The 27,527-nt window shown below is 43.9% G+C and overlaps 1 protein-coding gene and 1 long non-coding RNA gene across 11 annotated transcripts in view; one reads left to right on the plus strand and one right to left on the minus strand.

The window, feature by feature from the left end:
- NRG1 (neuregulin 1) overlaps window positions 1-9,968 on the minus strand; it is a 526,342-nt gene extending 516,374 nt beyond the window's left edge. For 5 of the 10 annotated variants that reach the window (XM_053371946.1, XM_053371945.1, XM_053371942.1 and 2 more), the window contains exon 1: window positions 9,302-9,968. In XM_053371946.1, the coding sequence (XP_053227921.1) occupies window positions 9,302-9,464 (163 nt within the window). In that variant the 5' untranslated portion in view covers window positions 9,465-9,968. The remainder of the gene's footprint in view (window positions 1-9,301) is intronic. The other 5 variants (XM_053371939.1, XM_053371940.1, XM_053371933.1 and 2 more) reach the window with 2 other exon arrangements.
- A 4,939-nt stretch (window positions 9,969-14,907) lies between these two features.
- LOC128405248 (uncharacterized) lies at window positions 14,908-26,776 on the plus strand. Its single transcript, XR_008328248.1, has 3 exons — window positions 14,908-15,005; window positions 26,442-26,511; window positions 26,610-26,776. It is a non-coding gene; the product is annotated as an uncharacterized LOC128405248 (long non-coding RNA).
- Window positions 26,777-27,527: the final 751 nt, after the last annotated feature.

Here is a 27,527-nt window from a genome sequence, read left to right on the forward strand (position 1 = left end):
ATTGTTTGATTTGTAACTGGACAAAGTAACTTGCAAAACGTTTTCTGGCTTAAGAACCCTATTAGAATTGTTCCTTAAGACCACAAAAACTCCATTGACATATCTCTGCAATCACTGCACATATGAAACAACATTCAGCTGGTTTTATTCAGAAAACTAGGTCTACTGAAATCAGTGAGCTTATTTCAGAGGTAGAGACACAAGTAGCCTGCACTACAGTCATGTAATCCACTCACTTAATCAGCAGTAGGATTTACATTCTTTAAAAAGTGTCTGTACAACGTACTGACAAGCAGTGTTCACTGCAATCTGACATTTCTGTTACCTAGGGTACATCCATATGGTGCTTATTTCAGGGATCAGATGTACTCAAGCAGCATTATGAGACCCACACAGTGCAGAAATGAAAAAGAGGCAGAACACAGCAGCAGTATCTGCTCCTGCACTGGAGACTCTGTAGGATCCCAGCACATTTAAATATTGAATATCAAGAAGCTAGCTAGCCTAGAAATTTCCCCCTGTCATGCTCATTTTCTATTCACAGGGAATACATATATTGGGGCATTCAAATATTCAGTCTCCCTCACCAATAACCTGAGCTGGTACCAAGCTTAAGAGAGATGATTTGGAGACCTGGTCCATATTTTCTCTTTTTGTGATTTCTCCATAGGATAATGTGAACATAAAAAACAATTAAAAATAGTATCCTATTTTAATGTGGGTGATATGAGTTATGTACGTATTCCCATAATGTACTCAGTGTCAGTAAGTTTCCTTAGATACTCTCCCCTTTTCTTATTTTTTCTATATTTTCTTATATGTATTTTACATTTGCACTTTGTTGGAACCAGTAACACACACACACACACACACACACACACACACACACAAGCATCTTGACTCTAAAATGTGGGACCAACTTGGACCCTGCTGAGTCTCTTTCCTCTTGTTGGTATGGTGATGTCCTAGATGAAATAAAATGTATCCCTCTTTTCTGGGTAGACTTCTCGCTGCTCCCACTTTTGAGCATACATAGCCACCATATGATGTACCCGTTTGTTTATGTTTAATATGGAAGCAATATTTAACTAAAACAACCCAGATTGCCAGCTGAATTACATAACTTTTAGTTGACTACTCCTCTACCATTTAACTGATGAACTGATGATCGATTACATTTAAATGAATGTACAAAAGTGGCAATATAGACACCCATTTTGAGGTAATGAAGGTAATTGAAGATTATTTAGAATTGAATGAGTTGCAGCTACCAGCCATTCTTAGAAAGAAAAGTGATCTGTTAATATTGTCTTTTTCATTTTGTTACAGCTGGGGTAGGGAACTTTTTCAGCCTTAGAGCTACACACATTTCCTCACAGGGAATGTTTGGGGCATCATATTCCAGTGGTAAGTGGGGCCTGAGGCAAAAAATGGGTGCGGCTTCGTACAATAGGCTACATTTCAGTCACACAAGTCAGAGACTTCTACAGCTGTTGACCCACCCACCAGCACCTCTCCATCCTTCTTCACCCAAGCATGCAGGAGGCGTTATCACAATTAAATGGCACAATTACTGTAGAGGTAAAGAAGGGTGCTGTGCATGACTGGTAAGGCATGTGACCTGGTGAAAGTCCTAAGGTTTAGACAGAGAGGCCTAGAGGAATGCATTCGGACTCTAGACCTGAGGGTTTTTATTTTATTTTATTCAATTATTAAAGAAGAAGAAGAGTTTGGATTTGGTATCCCGCTTTAGCACTACCCAAAGGAGTCCCAAAGCAGGTAACATTCTCCTTTCCCTTCCTCCCCCACAACAAACACTCTGTGAGGTGAGTGGGGCTGAGAGACTTCAAAGAAGTGTGACTAGCCCAAGGTCACCCAGCAGCTGCATGTGGAAGAGCAGAGATGCGAACCCGGTTCACTAGATTACGAGTCTACCGCTCTGAACCACTACACCACACTGGTGTATAAAATATTTTATATATCACTTTTCACGTAAGTACCCAAACTGTTATACAATAATAAACAACATCGAAACTGCTACAACAACACAATTAAGCAGGGGATAATGAAGCAGTCTAGTTTGGGAAACTAAGAATGATTTTAACGGTTGGTGGAAACAAGACACCAAAGATGTTTGCCATATCCCTTCCCTTGACCCACCCAATGGTGAGATGGAAAGGAGAGCTTCTCCGGCAGACCTTGAAGTCTTTCAAGGAGACTTTAAGTTGCCATACATGGAAACTCCATGGGAGTTTCCTACGTCTGTGTTACATTAACACACCAGAGCCGAAACAACCAAACTATTAAAATTTGCCTTTGGTCCTCACCAGTTAACCAGCTAAACTTTTCATTGATCAATCTACTGCAGCAGTGGAGAACCTTTTTTCAACCAAGGGTCTCATTGCCTCAATGGTAATCTGTGGAGGGAGAAGAACGTGCTGAATGTGCAGAGGGCAGAAGACAGCAGTGGGTGAGTCCAGAGCCAAAAGTGGGGAGAACACCCAAATTCTTCACTCTCCCTCTTTCTCTCTTCCTCCACATTCAATAAGCTGCTGAATGGGGACAGGCGGCTCTTGCCAGGGGTGTGAACTGATCGCTTGCAGAGGGCTCTGTCCTCCGTATTTCAAAACAGCCCCCATTTTCTTCCCTCCAGGCTGCCTGGAGCCTGGAACACGAAACCAAAAGGAGGGCTGCATGCAGCCCTTTAGGTTATAGGTTACCCAACCTGATCTACCGCTTGCAGCTACATTGATAATATGAGAGAGATTTATTTTTGTCCTCTTCTCTTTCATTTGGTTAAATCATTTAAATTTATCATCCTATACATATTTACCATGGGATGCGGGTGGCGCTGAGCCTCTTGGGCTTGCTGATCGGAAGCTCAGCGGTTCGGATCCCCGTGACAGGGTGAGTTCCCATTGCTCAGTCCCTGCTCCTGCCAACCTAGCCAAACTTGCTGGCTTGGAGACAGTGATTGGATTTTTTTCAAATGAATATGCACACCTCAGGCAAGGATGCTTCTCTCAATTTCCTTATCTATCTTCTGTAACTCCAGGCTCAAAATCTGTTACTGGCACATTTATTTATTTATGGGGGTGGGATGGGGGAGGGTGGCGCTTTCCAAATGAGTGTGATGGGAGATAACTTCTGAAATGTTAAAGATCCTTAAAGAGTTTCTTTAAAAAACCAACTCTCATGGATAACTATTGCGTTTGCATGGAGCTTATTCCAGCTGATTAGTAGGTCGGCATTCAAATCCCCATGACGGGGTGAGCTCCCGTTGCTTGGTCCCAGCTCCTGCCAACCTAGCAGTTCAAAAGCACCTCAAAGGGCAAGCAGATAAATAGGTACCACTGCGGCAGGAAAGTAAACCGAATTTCCGTGCACTGCTCTGGTTTCACCAGAAGTGGCTTAGTTATGCTGGCCACATGACCCGGAAAAACTGTCTGCGGACAAACGCCGGCTCCCTCAGCTAGTAAAGCGAGATGAGTGCCGCAACCCCAGAGTCGTTCACAACTGGACTTAACTGTCAAGGGTCCTTTACCTTTTTATACATATTTACCTAGGAAAGAAGCCCACTGAATTCCTTGGGACTTGCTTCAGAGTAGACATGCCTAAGCTTGCACTGATTTAGGGACAATGATATTTACAATATGCTCTTTTGAGACTTGTTTTGTTTTGTAAAAAAGAAAACAAGTTTGTTAACCTCAAACCTCCTGAGAACTGCATAACTCCTGTGTCTAGGAAGATATGTATGTCACTTCCATTAGTACTGAGTCTGTCTAACCTAGTATATAGAGATGAAAATATACTCCCCAGTGGGTAAATAAGGAAGTGAACTATTTTTCAGACAGCTTTTCAAATACATTTAAAATTGATTGTACATAAGGTTTCCCCAGGTGACTATATTTCAAGTTTTACTCTGTTAGATGAGACAGGATGGGGGGGCACCCAAATAACTGTCTTGATAGATACTGAATCTGAAAGAATGTAAGAAGTTAAGTAAGTAATGAAGGCCCTCCTTTATGTGGCTTTTAGCAAACTCAATGCACACATTTACACATAATACTGATGCACATGCAGGCTATCTTGGCTATTGTCTAAGTCTGCTTCTGCACTCTTATATGTAAAACTGGCAGTAAAGTTATTGCTATTCTTAAGGCTTACCACTTAATACAGCTTTATAAGAAATCTCTTTAGCTCTGGACAGAAAATCCTTTGCAGCAATATTTTATGTAAATGGAGGCACATAGTCAACATACACTGACAAGTGCAATGTTTTGCTTTTAGAAATCCCTCACAGTAGGTAAATGAAACAAGGCAACAGACTACAAGAAAGAAATAGAAAATGCAAATGACTGGATGCTTCAAAAACAGCAGATCAATAGGCACAAAGGGAATCAGTTCTCCAAATACCTGATATATATGAACACAAAGCAAGTTCGTGCATGCTATTAATTAATCTTCTCCTGCAGGCCAAATCAAAACACATAGTACAGAAAGAAGACGCCAACTTTAATTTTGGCTGGACTTAAGGCTGCTTTGCACGATTCAAGAGAGAAGTACACAGATGTTTCTTGGCTCATTTAGAGTCCAATCAAACAAACCCTGGGCCAGATGGTCCCCTGTAATCAACTGCATGGCATTCCCCTGCCCATTTTTTCTTAAAAAGGACCCAAGTACAAGGCACTGGAATGTATGTAGGACAAAGGAACGGGAGCCGTCCACAGGGACTAGGAAGCTACACTGCATACCCCATCTGTATGAAACAGATAATCAAGGGATCTGTAAAACATCTGTGTATAGTGGCGTGCAGTAACAGCTGATCCACAAATTATGCAGACTGAAATGGCACTACTTCTCAACCATAACACTTCAGATTGCAGGTGAGGAAGACATGCTTCTGAATGCTTCTCCACAAACCAACCCCACCTCCATCTATGCTAATACATCAGAGAAAAGGGTTTGGTATTGTCTGATCCCTGGTTTATTACACAGAGTGAGCTTTTTACAGGGTGAGTCTTTTAAAAGAGGCCCTGTGGAACATGTGTACTCTGTATCCACAGGGTCTCTTTCAAAGGACTCACCCTATATATCTGAACTTTCAGGAAATATCACACACAGAGAGAGACATGTATAGTCTAATGTAGTACAGTCCAGAATTCTAGCACTTCGGTATTGGTTTTCTTTTAGGGTGGTAGTCAGCGTTGGCCAATAAAGCCCTAACGAACTGCTAGATGCAGCTATCAAGTGATCAAGATGGGGAGGAGAATGCCCACATTTACCAGTAACTGTTGGAAGGTGGCAATGGAGACAAAGGGCACTTCTGCCAGCACAGGGTAACTACACTGATATTGATGGGCTAGCCGCCCCCAAAGTTGCTATATCAGTGCGGGAAGGGGGCCAATCAACAATCATACCCTTGCACATGGCTGCAGTGCCCACCACCTGCTTTCAATGCCAAATCCTAATGATTACCAACCAGTAAAGGAAGGAATTGACATCCCTCCCTCCACCCCCTAAACTGATTGCCCCCCCAGAAATGGCTGGCATTTTCCTCTAGCTTGACCAGCTGCTGCTAGTGTTAGAGAAGAATCGTAGTAAAATATGCACTGCGTGGAGACTGTATGGTAGCTGGCAGCATCTCTGATATTGGAAGCATATAATTTATATAGTGTGGACTTTATGCAACTAATGAGAGAGTAAGGGTGCACACAGCTAATCATTTGTACATTACAAAACAGGCAGATAAACAGCTTCTCCTTCATTAGGCAGCTTGTGTAAGTTTTACCGCAGCATGAAAAAAGAGCTTTATCTGACTGCTTTGATCTCTGTATAATCTATAACCCATGATGTCAATAGAACATCTTATTTTGAGTAAGGAGCAATCACATCATTAAGGTTTACAGTCTTTATCTTTGAGTTATGTATTACTCCTGAAATGCAAGTAACTTTGGTGATGGTTGAAATAATACCCCTTCTTCTGTGAGATTTTACTTGAAGTCAAAAACCAGTTTTCTCCTACAATCCTGAACTGGGAAGTGGGGGGGGGAATCTTCTATATTTAATGTATGGTGGGGGGGGAGAAGGTTGCTATTAAAAATTACACTTATAAAGAGAAAGGATTCATTCCTTTCAGAATTAAGTAAACAACAACATAAAATTAAGAACTTGATTGATACATGAAATAAAACATATCCATCTATAAATAAAATCTCACAAGCATGAGACCTAGTTATCTAGATTCAGAAGTTGGCCTTTTGAATATATGGTAATGGATGTTCTCTGTAATTAATACACCCTGACAAACCATATCAACCACTGATCATATAGTGAATCTATTCTGATAGGCCTCACAGCTACATATAGATTAAAACTCAAACTATGGGTACAGCTTCCCAGTGTGCAAGCAAAACATGGTTACAGTTATTCATCAGCTTTAATTTTACATATGCTCAGCACACCAATCACTAGATGCAGTGGCCTCCAAAGGCAGCAGTTTCTACCTTCTGTTAATTCACACATCATAATTAGTACAAGCAATAATTTACAAGCCTATTTTAAACATTGATTCTGATTCCGAACTGCTGATCAATAGCAATCCATGGTTTATCTGTTCAGGCATCACACTAAACTGTAGTTAAACTTCCATTAGTCATGATTCAGCATGGTATTAGAACTGAACTGCTGAGTTTGAAGCCAGAGGTTTTAATGCCATCTGATATTCCATTTAACACTTCTCCACCATCATTCACTAAATACTGTTATAACAGATGGTTTACCCTAGTCCTTGACTTGAAAAAAACGTTTAGGGCCTCACTGCAGTGTCTAGAGCATTTGGAGCTCACCAGGTTTGACTTTTATGGAAGTCAAAGGCTGTCAGATGCTGAGAAGTCGCAGCAGCAGGGTAAATTCAGTTTATTACAGACTAAGCAAAAGGGGTGGAATCCTATCTTAAGATGAAAGGAGGCAGTAATCCTGACTCAGTAACTGCCTTATATAGATGGTAAATGTTTTAAATACATAAACAAGCATCAATTTATGGACAGAAAGGGAACTGAGACATCAGCAATGATACATCAGCCATTCTCTCATTAATTTTTCTGGGAATGGCTAAACTCAATATGGTTAAGGCAAAAACCTGCTGAGAGCCCCCTCCACCTCACCAAAGGGTGTTATTCACATTTTATTACCTAATCAACAGCAGATACACACAGTTAACCAACACCACAACCTACATTTTAAAATTCAAGTTCTGCAAAAAAAGAGAGAAATTGCCATCTTTATGTTTTCACATTTCAAGCTGAGAAGAAACTCAGTCATGCTGTATATGTTCATTTGCATACTTCAGGTCCACAGCAGGAAAAAGGGAACAAAAACATTCCACTCTGGTTAACTCTTATACGTTAACTCGCCTTTGCATATTTCCTCATTTTCCATAGAACGCCTCAACTACTGAAGTATTCAGATTTTTAAACACATGTGTGTGTGTGTGTGTCTCAACAACAACAACAACAACATCCTACATGTAATGGAATATATATTTCAAGTTAGCTTGCAGATCACAGGAGCCTCAAAACTGTTGTGAATGAAAGTCACAGGAAAAGCAGAAGCTTTATTAATGTTAACACACCTGTGAGATGTATGACAATGTTTTGGAATAGACAAGAATAAACAGGATTCTAATACTCCCATAATTCTTCCCCCACACTTAATTCATATTATGCCAGTGTCTAGTTTTGTTTGCAGCAGCCCAGTTCATTGTTGTATCTTGTTTAATCACACCAGAAACCTTACTACAAAGGATTGATAAAGACATGGTCTTTCCTCACTGCACCATAAGAAAAAAACAACCTGATGTAGAAAAATGTTCAGCTTTTATGTCAGCCAATATGTCAGGTCCCCGCAGAGTATTTCCCTTGTTTTACAGTGACATCTATCCGCCAGTCCTGGGGAATCCCGACGTCATTCACTCAACATCAGCACCGTTTAATGTGGACAGCTCCCTTCTGCAGCCATTCTGAAGTAATTTGGCACAGGGTAGCTAGAAAATGCCGAAATGATTATGGTAACAATTACAAATTAAACAAACAGGAAAACAGAAACCAACTGAGTTGAGGTGAAAGTACACAAAATGAAAAGGATCACCAAGATTCATGGATTTGGTTGGTCAGCATCAGCAGCTCTGCCTCCAACAACCATTTACGTTCTCCCAGCCACAAAACAAAATCATCTTGAAACCCTCACGTTAACAAGAGCTGACAGACTGAATTTCAGGTGCTATAAAACAAGACAGGGCACTGCATTTGCAAACAATCCAGTTAAATCCAGTGGCTCTCATGAGTACTAACACATCTAGAATGGGAGGGCAGAATTACATCTAGAGGACTGTTAACATTTGGCAGCCACTGAAATTCCAGAAGCTGAGAGAGAGAGAGCAATTGCTTCTTTTGTTGAGGGAAATGATTTTGGAGGCATCAGAAGACTTTAAGGTTGGACAGAACGTGAGCAGTTGAAAAACGGCTGGGCCCTGCTGGATTTATTTATTCAATACATATCCAATTCCCATATGCCAAAGGAGATCCAGGCAAGGAAGTATTCGCCACGACCAAACACCAACCTTTCCAGATACAACATGCAACCAAATTCTTCCTTCGTTCTTCTTCAAAAGCCTACAGCTTCATCTAAAGTTACACATCCAACAACATACCAACGTAAACAAGGGTTGGCAAGCATCGCCCCACCAAGCACTTTCCTCCTTCTAAGAAAGCAAACACAGACAAACAAACAGCCAAGGCCTTTATTCAGGTGAAGTAAAGACACCCTGCCCAGCACCAAGCAACCTTCCAGTTCCCCCCCTCTTTCTTGATGGCCTGAAATGCAGCCTTCTCTTAGCAAACTAACTAAAAAATAAATCGGCAGGAGAGATAAAGGCTCCATTCTGTTGCAGTAATATACCCACTCTCCACAACCCCAAACTCGTAGCCTGCTTGTTGCTGTGTGTATAAGAGAGGGAGCTTTCGCAAAGTTTCCCACCCATGGTTGGCACCCAACTTGAACGACCTGCGATCCACATCCACCTGCAAATCGCTCCAAAGAGGAAAGATCCAGAGCGGGCCACAAGTCCCACACCTCGGGGACGGAGGGGGCAAGAAAGAGGGCGAGCAGCGAAGGAACGAAGAACCAACCAACCTCATCCTTCTCCCCACCTTCATCCCCCCACCTGCCCCGCAAAGCGGATGCGGGCCAGCCCAGCACAGGCACCGCTCCTCGGACACCCCTCGCAAGCCAGCTCACTTACCACATCCCCGGGTACACAGCGCCCTGCTGACCTCCTTCTTGAGACTCCTGCCCGTCTCCAGGGGCGGGGAAGACGCCCGGAAGAGCGGCGAAGGCGACGGCAGCGGCAGCAGCAGCGAAGGCGCCCCAGTGGCGTTGAGGCTGGAGGCGGCGACGGGCTCCATGAAGAAGATGTAGCGGCTCTCTTCCTTGAGGCTGCTCCCGCAGGCGGAGCCGCGCTCGGCCAGCAGCACCCACAGCAGCCCGTCCTTGCGCAGCCCGCCGCTTTTGGCCGGCCACACCTGGTGCACGCGCACCCGAGTCACCCAGGAGACGGGCGGCGGGCTGGGGCTGGCCACCAGCGCGCGGGGAGCTGGCGAGGGGACTGTCCCTGAGAAGGTGGTGCTGGAAGCAGAGGCGGCGGTCGGCTGCTGCTGCTGCTCCGGCAGGGTGAGGAGCGGCGGCGGCGACGGCAGCAGCAGCAACAGCGACGTCGCTTCTTCCCCTCCTCCTCCGCCGCCGCCTCCGCCTCCTCCTGGCTCCACCACGCTGTGAGCTAGCACCTTGCCCTCGATCACCACGGAGGCGCGCCGGGCCAGCCCCTGCACCGAGTCCACGCTGGGCGGCGAGGAGGGGCACGGCGGAGCCGCCCCCGCCGAGGCCGAGGCGCCCAGCAGCAGCAGCAGGACGACGACCGGGCGCAGCAGGCGGACGCGACAGCAACAGCGGCGAGGGGCCATGGCCGGCGGGAAGCGGCGAGGGCAGCCCCGAGCTTTCTTGGCGCCGGGCGCCGCCAGCGTGCCCCTCAGCCTCGAGCTTCGCCACCTGCGCGCCGCCTGGCCTGGCCGAGAGGGAGGGAGGGAGGGGGAGGGTGCCGCTGCTGCCGCCGCTGCTGCTGACTGAGGAGGAAGAAGAAGGCGGGAAAGCGCCTGAGGGGCGGGCGGCGGGGGGGGGGGGAGGGGCCGCTGCTCTCTAAGCCCCACGCGCCTCGCCGCTGCGCGCAGGTGGCGACCGTGGCCGGGGAAGACGCTGCTTGATATTGCCCAACTGTTAGCAGTCCTCTCTAGCCTCTGCCGCCAGGAGCTGCTCCCGCAGTGGCTGAAGCTGACTGAGGAGGGAGGCAGCGAGAGGCCGGGAGGCGGCGGAGTTGCCGAGCTGCTGAAGGCGCGAGGCCACCACCACCAGCAGCAGCAGCAGCAGCGCCGGCAGCCATGTGTTTCCTGGGCTCTGTTTACGTTCCGCGCGGGCTCTGCGGGCGCCCTCTTTGGCGCGCGCTTTTACCTCAGCTGCTTAGGGTATGGGGGAGGGGCAGCATGTTTTCGCCTCACGCGCCAGTTTTAATGCTTCACCTGCCTAGAAGCTCCTCCCCTTTCTGCCTTAGCCTGGCCCCTCCCCCACTTCACAGGGGTGTGTCTGAGGATGCAACGTGATGCCTGAGCTTAGGTGCTGAGTACCTCTGAAGCATTGCCTTCAGTCACCACTACGCCCCCTTGGAGTGTGGGCATGATGGCACCATTCTCCCCCACAGTCACGTGGGGGTATTTGTGTGCAGTTTGTTTATATGTGTGCGTCTTGAGAGAGATGCCTTTCAAACCCATCACTGATGTGTAAACTTGGTCAGGCGACAAGTGTGGGTGCAGCTGAACCACAAATTAAACCCCGGGTCTGAATGCTCATCACCTGACGACTGTCTTGAGATGATGGGCATTCATGTGGGTCCATCATTAAGACAGCAATTGTACGTCCACTCTTGCCTAGGAGCAGTGCTATTTTTTTAAGAAGAAGAGGTGTGGGAACTCAACACGAACTCCTACCTCTTTCTCTTAGAATGGTAATGGTCAGGCCCACCTGAGAGGTGTCGGAACTGAGTTCCTGTGAATTTTGGCAGAAAAAAAGTCCTAGAGTAAGCATCATTTAACTTGGAATTACTCCTGAGTTGGCCTGCATGGGCTCTGCATAGTGAATGATGCACCATCGTGTGGTGCCTTCATGCGACAATGAGAAATCGTACAACAAACACCACAGATGGAGCTCATTATTACACTTACGCTGTGTTCATGCTCCAAAGCGTTCAGAACACCTTACATGTGGTTTCCAGGTGAGTTTGGGCCAAAGCTGCTTAGCTTTAGGGGAACTTCAGTGGTGTCAGGTGTCTCCATTTCAATGGAGGTGATTCATACATTCATGTCCATACGAATCTGAACATATGTGTTGTTCAGCCCTTAGAATGCGGACCCATAACAAGCAGCCATCTAATCTGATGGAATTATGAAAAGATATGTTTGGCAACAGTTTGTACTCATTTGTATAAGGAGGAGAAATAGAATGTGTTAGCAGGGCTTTTTCCCCCAGCCAGAACTCAGTTCTGGCACCTCTCAGGTGAGTGCCATTGCCATTCTAAGAAAACAAGGGAGATGTTCATGGTGAGTTCTGGCACCTCTTTTTCTAGAAAAATAGCACTGTGTGCCATTGTAATTAGACATTCATCTCTTGCTTTTCATCATCCTTCCCTTTCCTAGTTGACCACTGAAGAACCACAACAGAAGCTTCAGCTATATTTTACTTCCCCCACATGAAGATCTTAGGAGCTTCAAAGTAATAATGTACAGTTCATGCAAAGAGCTCCATAGTGGGAAAACTTTTATCTGGGTGCCTATGTTGACATGAAAGGTAGTGCTCTCCAGACAGGAAAGGGGGCAGAATTCCAGGGTCCCACTCAGCAAAATGAGCAGGAGCCCCACTACCCAAAAAAAATATCAGCGGGGCTGGTTTACTACATTTTGAGAATTAACTGAAGTAATTAACATGACCATCTAAAGAGGTCCCCACTCACACACAAATGCTATTTGAAGTAATGCCCATTACTATCTAAAGAGGTTGGGGAGGCATAAAAGCACTGGGTCCAGAATCTAAAATTACTTAACTGAACTACTGAACATGAATTATTTCTCAGTCCATATGCATCCATTTATATTGTTTTGTCATATGCAGAGAGGGGCAGATAAGAAGCGATATGAAGAATGCATTTTGAGTTATGCAACTTAACTTGTAACCTCCCAGCTGAGCAAAAAAGCTATCTGTATTATTATTATTATTTTTAAAAAAAGCTATTTATAAGCAACCCTGCCGTACAGAGAGAGAAAGAGAAGGGCTAGTCAGGATTTTAGCCAAGAGAAGCATATTCCTTCCATTATTTTGACAAACCCACAAATATATCTTATTTGATTCAAATAATTAAATTGTGAGAACATAGAGTGGAACATTGTGTTATAGTGGTACAACCCGCCACCCCCAAGCAAAACTGTAGCACATTACTTTGTCTTCCTAGCAGCAAATAGAAATCACTTTAGGCGAAACTCTAAAAATCTGTCCCTGGCCATAGTAAGCTCAGCTGTTAAGAACCAAGCAATCCCCTGCCTGCATAGCCTCTTCCTGAATCACACTAGTGCTTGTAGGAAAACTAGGAACTTGATTTCAGAAATATCAGGTCCTGCTTAACATAAAGACGTCACTTTCAGAGCCTTCTGGATCCTGAGGTGCTGTAGCATTGTTTTGAAATGTTTTTCAGGAAACATTATCTGGAGGCATACAGTTCCTAGTTTTCTACTAGGGCAGCAGAGCAGCCTCTGCTGACAAGTGGCTGTAGCTGCGTTTCTCAGCCACTTAATGAGAGTAAACAGCCAATCAATACCAACTGGGCAAGGATGGAGGGAGAGCCTGCCCATCAGGGCTATTGCATAAATATGTCCTCACTGCCTCTATAGCTAGCCAGATGTCTCAAGATTCAAGAGGCAGTAAAAATGCCTGCTTTCCTTTAAGACAAATCTAGCATTTTCTTTGCTTTTCTTTCTCCCTCGCATTTCATCTGCAACAAAAGATCCCTCCTAAAGTGGATTTGCTGTATGTTTATGTGCAGAATGTGGTTGCCTGATTGGTCCCTAGTGAAGTACCAAATATCAGGGTGATGACTTCTATTAAATCAATGTGTGCTTATGGAAGAATATGCAAATAACAGAGGGAGAACCTCTTTGCCAGGCATCTTACAGATAAGTATAATAAAGCACCAGGAACTTGTAACATTATACCAGTATCTCCAAGCTTCATACAAATAATAGCATAATACAAGATAATTAAATGGGTTCAAACGATAAGAAAGGAGATGCCAACTAAACATTAGGAATAACTTTCTGACATTAACAGCTGTTAAACAGTGAAATGGACCCTCTCAGAAAGTGATGGGCTCTTCTTCACTGGATTTTTTTTTATAAAAAAAGGTTGGAAGGCCATCTGTCAGTGATTCTTTAGCTGTGATTCCTGCATTGCAGAGGGTGGGAGTAGATGTTCCTTGAGGCCCCTTCCAACTCTGCCATTGTATGGTTATAAAATCAACTCACAATATGAAGAAGAAGAAGAGTTTGGATTCAATATCCTGCTTTATCACTATCCGAAGGAGTCTCAAAGCGGCTATCAATTTCCTTTCCCTTCCTCCCCCACAACAAACACTCTGTGAGGTGAGTGGGGCTGAGAGACTTCAGAGAAGTGTGACTGGCCCAAAACAGCAGCTGCATGTGGAGGAGCAGAGACGCGAACCCGGTTCCCCAGATTACGAGTCTGTCGCTCTTAACCACTACACCACACTGGTAATCAAATCTTAAAAACAATCCCTTGGTCTAACCACACACACACACACACACACAAACAGCCCCAAGGGGCGAGGGTAATATTGACTGTAAAATGCTAAGCACATCAACCACTCCATGTAGTGTATTTAGTTATTTTTTGGCGAAGGTCGCCCCCATGTATATTTTCGGAAGCATGCTAAACTTTGCCCAAAGCAACAACATACATATTAAAGTTAGAAAATGAAACTTAGGGGTTTTTCTATCAACCAGAAAAACAATGTGTTTCCGTTTAGTGTTATGGGAGAGAACCATGTCAGCCTTATTTCTACAAATAATCTCATTAACACCCCGCTGTTTTTGCAAGGTTCAATCTGACATAATTGAGGACATTTTAAGAGCACAAGCTGAATTAAGATGCATATGGAGCCAAAGTGCCCAAAAGGCAAACAAGACATTTGGACCAGATGTCAGCCTTGGGGGGCATTAAGCAGCTCTCTGCTGGGTGCTCCCACTGCTCCCAGAAACTCGCTTCTGTGGAAGTCCACTCAGTAATCTTCCAAGGTTGACTTATAGGTGACATGAGGACTTTGTTCTATAGTTGCCTGGCAACTGCAAGATGACAAGCACAAACACTGCTTTATCACAGAATAGCAAAGTGGCCAATTAGGAGCTTGACCCAGGCACAAGTGCTGGTAAGGTTCACCCCCACCCCCAAAAAACCTGGAGAGGCAGCAAGTCCTTAGAAAAGAAGGAAGCTGCCTGCCTGTGTTCCATTAAAGATACCCAAGTAGCCCTTTCTCCAGACAAACTTGCCCATACAAAATGAATGGAACAGAACTTGGTGTTTCAAAGCAGGCAGTGGCTTGGCTCAGCTGTCTGTGACTATCTGATTCAAAGGACCAGAAGGACTCTGTTCTGTGTTGCTAGCATTCTGGCTTGAAATGGTTGAAGTTCTCTTCCGCGATCAGCTGCTCTGGTGGCACAGAGAAGGGATCATCATCTGAGGCTGATGGAAGCAGGAGCCCAACCACACCTGAAGGAACACATGCTCCCTGACGTGGCTTTTGGGTTAGCAGTGATACACAACAGTGATACACAAGAAAGGTAAACAAAGGTGGTCAACAAAAGAGGTTTAAAGACTGTCCCAAGGCAATTTTTTAAAAAATGTAGTATAAAAACACCAACAATTGGGAAACACTGGCCTGCGAATACTCCAATTGGAGAACAGACTTTACTAAAGGTGTCATGGGCTTTGAAGACACTCAAACTCAGGATGCAAGGGAGAAACATTCTAAGAGGAAGACACGACTGGTAAATCCACACCGTGATCAACTCCTGCCCGGGAACCAATGTCCCCACTGTGGAAGGACGTGTTTATGAAAACCATGTTTATGGAAGACAATCTTATTCGGCTCTGAGTGATTGCCAAAGAAGAAGGTGACATGCCACAAGATCTTGGGGTTGGGGAGGAACTTAAAGCTGGGGTGCAGTACTGTGCCATGGGAGGTACAAAATTTGTTGAGAACAGGTTTCCAAGACATCAACACATTGGATGCCATTATAAAGCTTCCTACATCGCTTGGGGTGAAATATGGTGCCACAAAGCCAGACTATGACCTTTCATTTATAAAAGTAAAGCATTTCCCACTTCCATGACTGCAAGGATAGATTTGAAAAGGTAATGGCATAAGGGCATAAGAGCTTTGCTAGATCACAGTAAACATTCTCTCTAGGTCAGCATTCTGTTCCTTCCATTTCTTATTCTTGATTCCTTTCCTAATGGTCTCCAGCATGGAGCCCGTCTTTTCACAGCTGACACACACTGGGTATCAAACCTTTCATTGAGCTATCCACCATTAAGATCTCTTTTCTGGACAGTCATTACCAACTCTACCCTCTGTCTTGCAGGACATCTTGGGGAGAAGAAAAGGCTAAGGAGAAAACCCTACACAAATCTGGAGTCCCTAAGATGGTTGGATGGTATCTTGTATGCCTCCTTCCAGCAACTCCTGCAGCCAAGCTGAGAGGTCTTGCCAGATGGGCAGCCCGAGGCCTCCATACACACTGCCCAGGCTCGCTCCCCAGAGAGATCACTTAGGTGCTGCTAATGCAGCAAAACCAATTTGAGAGGCAACAGTTACGAGTTACCGGTCTCTGTAGCCACAGCAGGCTTTGTGATTCCCCAGCGGTTTGACTTCACCCCTGGAGGTGCACTCCATTGTTTCTTGAGACAGATGGATGCCAGCAACAACTGCCAACTCAGTGCCCATCAGTGTATATGCAAAGTTGGGATTTGCTTTTCTTTAGCATGGCTCACTGATGTTGAACTGCATTTACCATACCAATGTCAATTTGTGCATGTTGTATTGTCCTATATTACCTCCTCAGTCACCACGGACGCCCAATCAAGCACTGAACTGCATTCAGAATCCTCATGCTCCATTGACTTGCATGTAGACTGCTTGCACTTGTAAATGTTCCAAAACTTTTTTTTTAAAAAAATGCAAACAGGGATGCCTGTCTTTGGCACGAAATTTTGTTTTTTCAACCCCCTCAGCCACACACTTCAGGAACATATACCATTTTGCTGCAGGTCTCCAGCTGAATCTCTCTAGCAATGTGTTCTATTCCAGCTAAACAGAATGACATCACACAAGCAACATTGTCTGAAAAGACATGGAAACTAGTTTTCAAAAACAGAGAGATATGGTTTGGTCATTTTCTCTTCAGAATAACTTGAGAGGCTTCAAATATAATACACACCAGTGGAGAGCTGAATAAGGTTGATAACTCTCCAAGAATTTGTTCTTTCAGGAGCATTGTTACATATTAGCATTTAAGTCAGTTAGTGCTATTTAATTCGCAAGTGTAGAAACTGTGCATTGTATGTATCTAATCCTATTCTGAATCTTCATATACCATTAGCCTTCATACTGTCTCTTGGCTGATAACGAGTTCTACAGGATAATTGCATGGCAGGTGAAAAAAGCTTTATCCATTGGTTTGCTAAGATAGGACCTCCCGTCAGAAACAGAAGGCTTAGAATAGCCTCTGGGTTTAGTGATGGGACTGAATTAGTTGTCAGCATGCCACTTTATTCATACCATCTGCTTATCTTTAAAAAAGGGGAAAGACCACCTCTGTAGTCTTGGCTCCAGTGGGCTGCCTCCAATTATACTGCTCTTCTGCTTCTTGTCTTAGCCTGAGGCCCAATTCATATATGAGCTCAGCAGTGTGGTTGCCACCTGCATTGAAATTATGTGGGCTCTGCTCCATGTGGCAAAAGTGATGTGTGAAACAAAACTGCTATGTAGTGGTAGCAATTGGAAGTGGCAACTATTAAACAAGCTGCCTCAAAAAAGAGAGGTTGCTTTAGTGCAGGGGTCAGCAAATTTTTCAGTCCACTGTCCCTCAGACCTTGTGGGGGGCTGGACTATATATATATATATTTTGGGGGGGAATGAATGAATTCCTATGCCCCACAAATAACCCAGAGATGCATTTTAAATAAAAGCACGCATTCTACTCATGTAAAAACTCCAGGCAGGCCCCACAAATAACCCAGAGATGCATTTTAAACAAAAGGATACATTCTACGCCTGTAAAAACACACTGATTCCCGGACAGTCCGTGGGCCAGATTTAGAAGGCGATTGGGCTGGATCTGGCCCCCAGGCCTTAGTTTGCCTACCCATGCTTTGGTGTGACTGCCACAACTGTATGGGAGGTGCCTTACTCGTGGATTGAAGCCAGACGGACTCTTAACCTTTGAATTATGGAATTACATGGGACGGATAAATAGTGTGAAAGTCTCATCAAAGTCCCACACCCTGAAGGAGATGCAGGAACTGTAATCTGGCAGTCCCATGTGCTTCCATTGTCCAAATTTAACAGAGCTGCATGTCCCCCACTTCTGTGGGGAAATGGCAATGATGGCACACCAGTAGGAATACTGTGGACGTTACGCTTACATCTTTCTATCACTTTACTCAAGGAAGCCTCATTTGCTACGGTGGTGCCCAATCTTCAATTATGAGAGATCCTTTCAGAGATCTTCACTGTGCGCTTGGGATTTCACCACCCTGAATGAATGAATGAATGAATGAATGAATGAATGAATGAACAAGCAAATATATTTATGTATGTATGCAGCCATGTATATATGAATAACTGTATGCATGCATTACGTTTATATCCTACCAAATAGCTGTCAAAAGACTCTCAGCTAAAGAAATCAACACAGGAACGACGGCAACCATGCAGTGGACCTTACCCCGTAGCAAATGTGATTTGAGGCTGGAGAATTTGCCCAATATCTTCCACAGTGATGACCACTGCAAATAATACAATTTCCTCATTTTCCTCCAGTGATCCTTTCACAAATTTGTGGCCTATTAGTGCAACTGCTGGCTGGTTTCCTCTTCCTAATGCATCTAGATAATGTTCATAGTTTGTTTTCATTATTTCCTCAAGTTATTGCTTTCCCTTTTGCCGTTTGCCTTATTATCAGCATGTGTGTGTATTGCCAGGTTCCATTATAGTCTTGTCCATGGGTAGGCAAACTAAGGCCCGGGGGCCAGATCCTGCCCCATCGCCTTCTAAATCCTGCTCACGGACAGTCCAGGAATCAGCGTGTTTTTACGTGAGTAGAATGCGTCCTTTTATTTAAAATGCACCTCTGGGTTATATGTGGGGCATAGGAATTCGTTCATTTTTTTCTTTCCAAAATATAGTCTAGCCCCCCACAAGGTCTGAGGGACAGTGGACTGGCCCCCTGCTGAAAAAGTTTGCTGACTCCTGGTCTTGTCATTTGGGTAAAAGCCAGCTTGGTGTAGTGGTTAAGAGTGGTAGACTCGTAATCTGCTGAACTGGGTTCGCTTCCCTGCTCCTCCACATGCAGCTGCTGGGTGACCTTGGGCCAGTCACACTTCTTTGAAGTCTCTCAGCCCCACTCACCTCACAGAGTGTTTGTTGTGGGGGAGGAAGGGAAAGGAGAATGTTAGCCGCTTTGAGACTCCTTCGGGTAGTGATAAAGCAGGATATCAAATCCAAATCCAAACTCCACTGAAAGAAGCTGCCTTGCCTTTCATAGCATCCTAGGCTATGCACACATCAGCAGCACAAAACATAGTGAAGTCATTTCCCCCTACTGTGTTTCAAGTCTCAGTTTCATCCTATTCAATGAAGCTGCAATATCTGCTGTCTGCCGCTCATGTGCAACTGTTGTCTCAAATGTACACACCCCTGCTCATCTGCAAAGAGAATGTGGGCTTATGTTTTCAAATCAGATGAAAGCTGGTTTGAAGGGGAAATGCACCAAATAGCAGTAAATCTCAAGAAACTACAGGATGGCTTGTGGCTAATGTCATGTGTCCTCATCTTCAAACACCACCAGTGGGAGTAGACTGGAGCCAGAGTAAATGGTAATGTGTGCCTAGCCACTGATTGCTCATTAACCATGCAGGTTTACTTGTACTTTCTGCATTAGATACTCTGTCTGAGCTTCTATTTGTCCGGATTTAAATACCATCAAAGTGCCCTGAAGAGATTTAACCAACTTGACTCTTCCTTTCAAGCAGGGATGCCAACTTGAATAAAATATTGGGGGGAACAGGTAAGCCTCACCTCGCATCATTGATCACCAGATGTGCCACATACACACCATTTGAAGGGCAACTTTTGGGATGCCCCGCTCAAACCTTTGCCTCTAGGAGTTGGTGTTGCAATGTATGGAAGCACTCAGGAGTCAAGCTATATTTGAAGTAGGGCTTCATTTCAGTTGCAGTCTTCTTACATCCAGGAATCAGCATACACAGGTGGGATTACTTACAGGGGAGAAGCCAGCACAGGAAAGTCAACCATACCACTTTATAGGTAAAGGTAAAGGGACCCCTGACCATTAGGTCCAGTCATGGCCGACTCTGGGGTTGTGGCGCTCATCTTGCTTTATTGGCCAAGGGAGCCGGCGTACAGCTTCCGGGTCATGTGGCCAGCATGACTAAGCCGCTTCTGGTGAACCAGAGCAGCGCACAGAAACGCCGTTTACCTTACCGCTGGAGTGGTACCTATTTATCTACTTCCACTTTGCCATGCTTTTGAACTGCTAGGTTGGCAGGAGCAGGGACCGAGCAATGGGAGCTCACCCCATTGCGGGGATTCAAACCGCCGACCTTCTGATCGGCAAGTCCTAGGATCTGTGGTTTAACCCACAGCACCACCAGCTGCCTATAGACCAGTTAGGCAACTCTCCACTTATCTTGTGATGCTGACTCATCACATGATGCTGAGTCAGCATTTCCACTTAGCACAGAGTGTTAACTCCTTGATACCCACAACACTCCAACAGCTAGCTCCTATGTTTTAAGTGTATTTCAGTTGATGCTCTAACACTTGAGAAGTTCCCTTTTTTGAAAACTAAAAATGATCATGTTAGACTTTCTGGGTGATTTTTCATTCAGATTTATATTGAATTGGGTAGCATGTGATCACTGTTCCCAAGCAGTTTTGACAGCACTTACATCTTACACCAGATCTAGGACACAAATCAGGATTAAGTTCAGGGTCATATCCTCTATAGTTGACTTCATGAATATGTGTTGAAAAGTATAGTAATTAATTGTATCTCAAAATATTATTTCTTTGTCATAACAAGAACATAAGTCATTGTGAAGATAATTTGTTATTACAACATTTCTTTTTCTTTCTTTCTTTTAACAGCAAGTTGCTTTATGCATCAGACCATTGATCTATTTTTTATTAAATTTTCTGTTTTACATTTTAGAATATTCATTTAAACAACCTTAAAATATCAATGACTTCCCTTCTCCTCTCTCCATGGTTCATTTCGCATAACATAAATCCCTGCATATTTTATATAAACTAAACTATTAAGTATTCTATTATTACATCCATCAAAACTTACTTACACTGTTGAATTTATCTTAATGCTGCCCACGTTTTCAAATATACACAATTCCCCCCATATATTCAATAAACATTTTCAAATCCTCTTTAAACATATGTTCTTCTTGTTCTCTTATTCTATATGTTAGGTCCACAACATACATCCCATCAGTTTAAGTTGCCCTTCTTCTTTAGTTGGGACTTTGCTTGTTTTCCATTTTGGGGCTAACAAAACACGGGCTGCAGTAGTGGCATACATAAATAACATTTCCACTATCTCAATATATAGTTCAGTAGTACTTCCAACCAGTCTGAAAAGCACAGCCAAGCAACTGCCTACTTGCAAGGCTCCAGTGAATCAGAAGTGGACAGTGATTTGTTTACACGTTGATGAGGACCTTCTGTGCTGTCACTTTCAAGAGACGCTATACTGAATCCAGATTTGACCTTTTCTTATTGATGCTCAATGGGACTGCTTCCATAAAAGAGGCCAGCTACACTAGAATTTAACTCATCAGGCATCTCAGTGAAGCAAAGAGGTTTTGCAATGGACTTTTCTTCCTTCATGGTGGCTCAGCAGTTATGCTCACTTCGGGGGGGAGCATGACCTACTGTACTTTCCCGTCTATAAGACGCCCCCATGGATAAGACGCCCCCTAATTTTTGGGACGCAATATCAAGAAAAGGGGGGGGAGAGATTGTCCAGAATGGGTGGAATGCTGAAAAAAAGCTCACCCAAATTCCAAACACTTGCAATCGAACGCAACACAGTAGCCTCCTATACTATTTCCAATCGATACCAGCAGCTGCCAATCATATGCCCAATTGCCGCAGCAGAGCCCAATCACCAGCAGCCATTGTCGCAGTAGCGACCAATCGCCAGCGGAAATTCTCACAGCAGCGACCAATTGTCAGCGGACATTCTCGCAGCAACAACCAATCACAAGCAGACATTGTCGCAGCAGCCTATCACCCACAATAACACCAGTGACAATCTACTACCCAAGACAGAAATCATTTCCACAGTCCCCCCCCGCACTACCCATGTATAAGACTACCCCAATTTTTAAGCGTTGTTATAAGGTAAAAAACCACTGTCTTATAGATGGAAAAGTATGGTAGGTGCTTAGGAGTGACTTCGAATTCTCCAGCCCTGTTCCTTGCCTGTTCACTCCTTGCTAATCCCAATTTACAGAGTGGAGAGAAACAGCAGGCCAGGAGAAATGGTTTTCTTCTGTGTGCAAATTGAGGATCAAGCCCTTGGCAATCACAAAAAGAAGCGAATAATTTGCAAAATCTACTGAGGATTCAGCTTTGTTAAACGGCTCAGTAATTTCCACCAGCATTACTACAATGAGGTCTGATTCGCAGTAACATCCAAGCTTCAACATTGCATGGCTTGCCAATTATTTTAGGCTGATCTGAATGTGAATCTGAAAATTTCCCTTTATGCTACTATAGCTCTCCAAAACATATACTGCCCCAACAATTAAAAAGCATTCTCTCTAAAATGTCCCCAGACAATACCATTTACGTTGTATGTCAACTCTCTTTATATAAAAGAGTGCACTGATAATTCTGCTTAAAAGTTATACCATGTTTCCCTCATAACTGCATGTCTTATTGAATCCCCCAAATTCTTTTGGTAAATTATATCTGCAATGCTCCTCTAAAGATTAAAAATGCAACAATTAGGGTGACCATATTCAAAGTCGGGAAAAGGTTATGTATCTTTAATATGTATGTATAAGATGGATTTTATTATCCACAAGTGAAAGGGATGCTTGAAGAATTGGACCTTTGTGTGTTCCTATATCAAATGGCTTCTCTGCACTTCTTTCACACACTGTGCAGATGGAAACTAGACCGTCCACCGGATTTCACACATCTCTGAATATTGCAGCACAATTCTCAGTAGTTTAAACATACACATTTATTTGAGAGAAAACACATGCTTTAATATATATTTTGAGTGAGTAAATATTAGGGGTGTATGTAAAAGATACAGAAAGTTCCAAATCAATAAATGAAACAAGGCTGCTTTGAAGCTGGTTTGAAGACAGTTTTGAAGCTGCCTATGCTGTAGCGGGACGCGGGTGGCACTGTGGGTAAAAGCCTCAGCTCCTAGGGCTTGCCGATCGAAAGGTCGGCGGTTCGAATCCCCGCGGCGGGGTGCGCTCCCGCTGCTCAGTCCCAGCGCCTGCCAACCTAGCAGTTCGAAAGCACCCCCGGGTGCAAGTAGATAAATAGGGACCGCTTTCTAGCGGGAAGGTAAACGGCGTTTCCGTGTGCGGCTCTGGCTCGCCAGAGCAGCGATGTCACGCTGGCCACGTGACCCGGAAGTGTCTCCGGACAGCGCTGGCCCCTGGCTTCTTGAGTGAGATGAGCGCACAACCCCAGAGTCTGGCAAGACTGGCCCGTACGGGCAGGGGTACCTTTACCTTTACCTTTTTATGCTGTAGCAGGATCTCTCCCAAGTGCCTGAAACTAAAGTGTTAGTGTATGTGTGTGTGTGATCCTATTGATTCTTCTAGACCTCTCAGCAACCTTCAGTCATAATCTACCATGGCATCTCATTCTTCTGGGTCATTTTGCTGAAATGGGCTTGGAAGGCACGCCACTGAATCACTTGCCAACTATTTTATGCTGAACTGCATGTGAATCTGAAAATTTCCTCCCTCATTTGTACCGTCTGTCTGTCTGTCCATCTATCAATCTACCTATTCCTCTATCCATCCATCCCCTTTTCAATAATAATAATAATATAATAATAATAAAATTTTATTTATATCCTGCCCTCCCCAGCAGAAGCTGGGCTCAGAGCGGCTAACAACAGTAAAATAATACAGCATTCTAAAATCAATTCATTCTAAAATCAGTTCAAATCAAATTAATGGCAACCATTGGGCTAGAGTTCTGTGAGGATTACCAAAGGAGGGGGTCAGGCTGTGCCTTGGCCGAAGGCCTGGTGGAACAGCTCTGTCTTGCAGGCCCTGTGGAAAGATGTCAAGTCCCGCAGGGCCCTAGTCTCTTGTGACAGAGCATTCCACCAGCTCAGAGCCACAGGCTCTGGTTGAGGCCAGCCTAACCTCCCTTTGGCCCAGGACCTCCAAGATGTTTCTGTTAGAAGACCGTAAGGTGCTTTTCAACACATTCACCTGTAAAACACATTCCCATGTGCATTCTGTGTGCATCACTTATGTAAAGCCAGAAGTAGCTGGTGAGGATGGGAGGCACCACACACTTGGTTTTCCAGCTTCTGAGTGCCTGCCACATATTAGAAGAGGAGCGACAATGTGGCAGGGAGGTCAGTGTTGTGTTGGTGCATCAGTTGACCTGATCTGGTGCTCCCAGTGCACTGACACAGTGCTGACCTCCTTGCCACCTCATCGCTCTCCCTCCCAGTAAACAGTAATAATAATAATAATAATAATAATAATAATAATAATAATAATAATAAATTTTATTTATATCCCGCCCTCCCCAGCCGAAGCCGGGCTCAGGGCGGCTAACAACAATAAAACAATACAAAAGTACAACACAAACAACACTCTAAAATCATTCATTATAAAATTAATTAAATTCAAGCCACTGGCCACCATTGGGCCAGAGCTCCGCGAAGATTGCCGAGGGAGGGAGTCAGGCTGTGCCCTGGCCAAAGGCCTGGCGGAACAGCTCTGTCTTGCAGGCCCTGTGGAAAGATGTCAAGTCCTGCAGGGCCCTAGTCTCTTGTGACAGAGTGTTCCACCAGATCGGAGCCACAGCCGAAAAAGCCCTGGCTCTAGTTGAGGCCAGCCTAACTTCTCTGTGGCCTGGGACCTTCAAGATGTTTTTATTTGAAGACCGTAAGTTTCTCTGTGGGGCATACCAGGAGAGGCGGTCCCGTAGCAACTCAGCTGTCAGGAGAATGGGTATGCAGCAGTGTCCTTTCTCACTCACCACTCTTATATAAAACACATTTTTGGGGTGCCCCCTTTTGTACTCCAAAAATGCATTACAACATTCAGTCATGTGCATAATGTGACTAGGAGCTGCATTCCAGTTCACAAGGAAGTTAGGGAGCATTGGATGAAGAAGTGGACCAAATGTATCTTGTCCAGCCCTGGTATCAGGAATACTCATAGGTAGTACTATACATTGTCACTGCTAGAACTATACTGAATGTCCTCTAATTTTCTGTATTTGCCTCATATACAGTGGTACCTCAGGTTACAGACGCTTCAGGTTACAGACGCTTCAGGTTACAGACTCCGCTAACCCAGAAATAGTACCTCGGGTTAAGAACTTTGCTTCAGGATGAGAACAGAAATTGTGCTCCGGCAGTGCGGCAGCAGCAGAAGACCCCATTAGCTAAAGTGGTGCTTCAGGTTAAGAACAGTTTCAGGTTAAGAACGGACCTCCGGAATGAATTAAGTTCTTAATCCAAGGTACCACTGTATAGTTAATCTAATGCAACTGATCAAACTGCCCATAGCTCAGCCCCTCGATTCATATTTGTATATGATTTTTTATTGTATAATTGCTGCCACCCAGTGCCCTGTTGTCATCCTGGCTGCTTTTTGGGGAGGCATCATAATCATCCCTCTCCTTCTTTACTTTTGTGGTTTTGCAAATACCGCTATTTAATCATGTTGACTACTCTTAACACTCTTGGGATGAGTGTGTGTGTGTTTGGGGTTTTTTTACTTAAAAAAGATTGCAGAATGTGGCGAGTAGCCCTGGCTTTTAAAGCTAGAGGTGTATATTTTTAGGACTTGTCGTGAGACTTTAGGCTGAAGGCCATTTGCCTGATAATAAATGTTGGAAATGTAAAGAAAAGGAAGGTACATTTTTTCACCTTTGGTGGACGTGCCCGAAGATTAAGGCATTCTGGGAAATGATCTATAATGAACTTAAAAAGGTATTTAAATATACCTTCCCTAAGAAACCAGAGGCCTTTCTCTTGGGCATTGTCGGCCAAGGGGTGTTAAAGACGGATATAACTTTCTTTATGTATGCTACAACAGCAGCTAGAATACTCATCGCAAAGTACTGGAAGACACAGGATCTACCCACACTGGAAGAATGGCAGATGAAGGTGATGGACTATATGGGCTTGGCAGAAATGACGAGCAGAATCCGAAACCAGGGAAGAGAAGCAGCGGAAGAAGAATGGAAAAAGTTTAAGGACTATCTAAAGAAATATTACAAAATTAATGAAAGTTAGAATGATGTTGGACTGGAAAGTAAATGGTTAGTATTAGTAATGGTGAAGACAAGGAGAATAAGGAAGATTAACTTAAAATTAAAGTAAAATAAGGGAAGATTTGCTGAATAATTGATTAGAATCTGGAATACAGAAAAGGGAGGCATGAGGAAGTCGGGGAAGAAAGGTATATGAAATTAAGATATGAAATGATACTTGTTTTTTGTTTTGTTTTTGTTTTTGTTTGTTTATGTATTTGCTGTTTTTACGTTATGTTTGTGTGATTATAAAAACTGTTTAATAAAAAATATTTTTTTTAAAAAAAAGAGACTTTAGGCTGAAGGGTGGGTATTAAACATTAAGCCCTAAACATTAAGGGTTGTATTCAGTGTGGTGTTATGTGAATTTTCATAGTGCATTTGTTCAATGGAACATTCTCCTCCTCTCCTCCAGATCTGATCTGATCTAGGGGTTCTTCTCATCCTCTGCAGCAGTTTTGGTGAGGACCTGGGACATGCACTTGGTGAGAAGGAGGGCAAATCCCTTTAAACAAGTGAAAATCCTTGCATAGTTGGTAGCAAGTGGGAGCTGAATACCATCCTGAACATGTTTCCTTTTCAGACATACTGAACAGATGAGTCAAAAAGAAGCCCTTTGTCCACCTCCCGTGGATTAGAGCGATGTTTGTAAACTTCCGTGGACAGCTGAGATCATTCCGACAGAGTTTTCCAAAGGAATTTCCCTGTGTTCTCAGCCACATAATTTGCTCAGTAAAACCGGCAGCAGAATTTATGGCTTATCTTCCTCTGTTTCATTTAGCATTATTTAAAGACATGCTTATAATTCCATCGAAGCTAATAGGATTTCTGTTAAAGTATACATTGGAATGTTTTGCTGAATCAAAGCCTTTGAATAGAACTCAAAAGCAGCATGTTTGTGTTTCAGCTCAGAATACTACTTTAAAAAGTGCCGCTGGATGAAAGATGAAAGCAGGCAGATTTGAAACATGCATTGGAAATGTGACTTTAATTGACTGCTATGATGACTTCGGCGCATCCTGGTAGGATGTTACATATGTCACCTGAATTGGGTAATTCATATCCTTTGATCATTGTTTTGCATAGCATCACCACATATCTGCAGTCAGCTTGTAGAACATGGGTTTCTGTGCATTTTTTTTTTTTTTAGCTTGACATCCCATTTCCAAAATTTACAGCCATTCTATTTGCTACTCTGTGTCGTGTCTTCCTAATGTTTCTATTTGGATTAAAGGAACAACTCGCTTGGAAAATGCCATTTAAAAAACAAACAAAAAACCATGCTCATTTGCATAATCTGAATCATTACCTTCTCCTGCACAGGGTACCATAGCATTCCTGCTAATAATCTGCAAAAATACATTCAGCCAAGCAATTGGCCCATCAGTAGAACAGATTGTATTTGCCAGAATGCAGTCAAAGCTACATTTAGATCCCTACCATTATTTTCCCTCCCTATGCCTTGACACTTTCAACACAGCTTAACCTTGTCTCAATGCAG

Source organism: Podarcis raffonei, chromosome 17 (assembly GCF_027172205.1).
Source record: "Podarcis raffonei isolate rPodRaf1 chromosome 17, rPodRaf1.pri, whole genome shotgun sequence".
Lineage (NCBI taxonomy): Eukaryota > Metazoa > Chordata > Lepidosauria > Squamata > Lacertidae > Podarcis > Podarcis raffonei.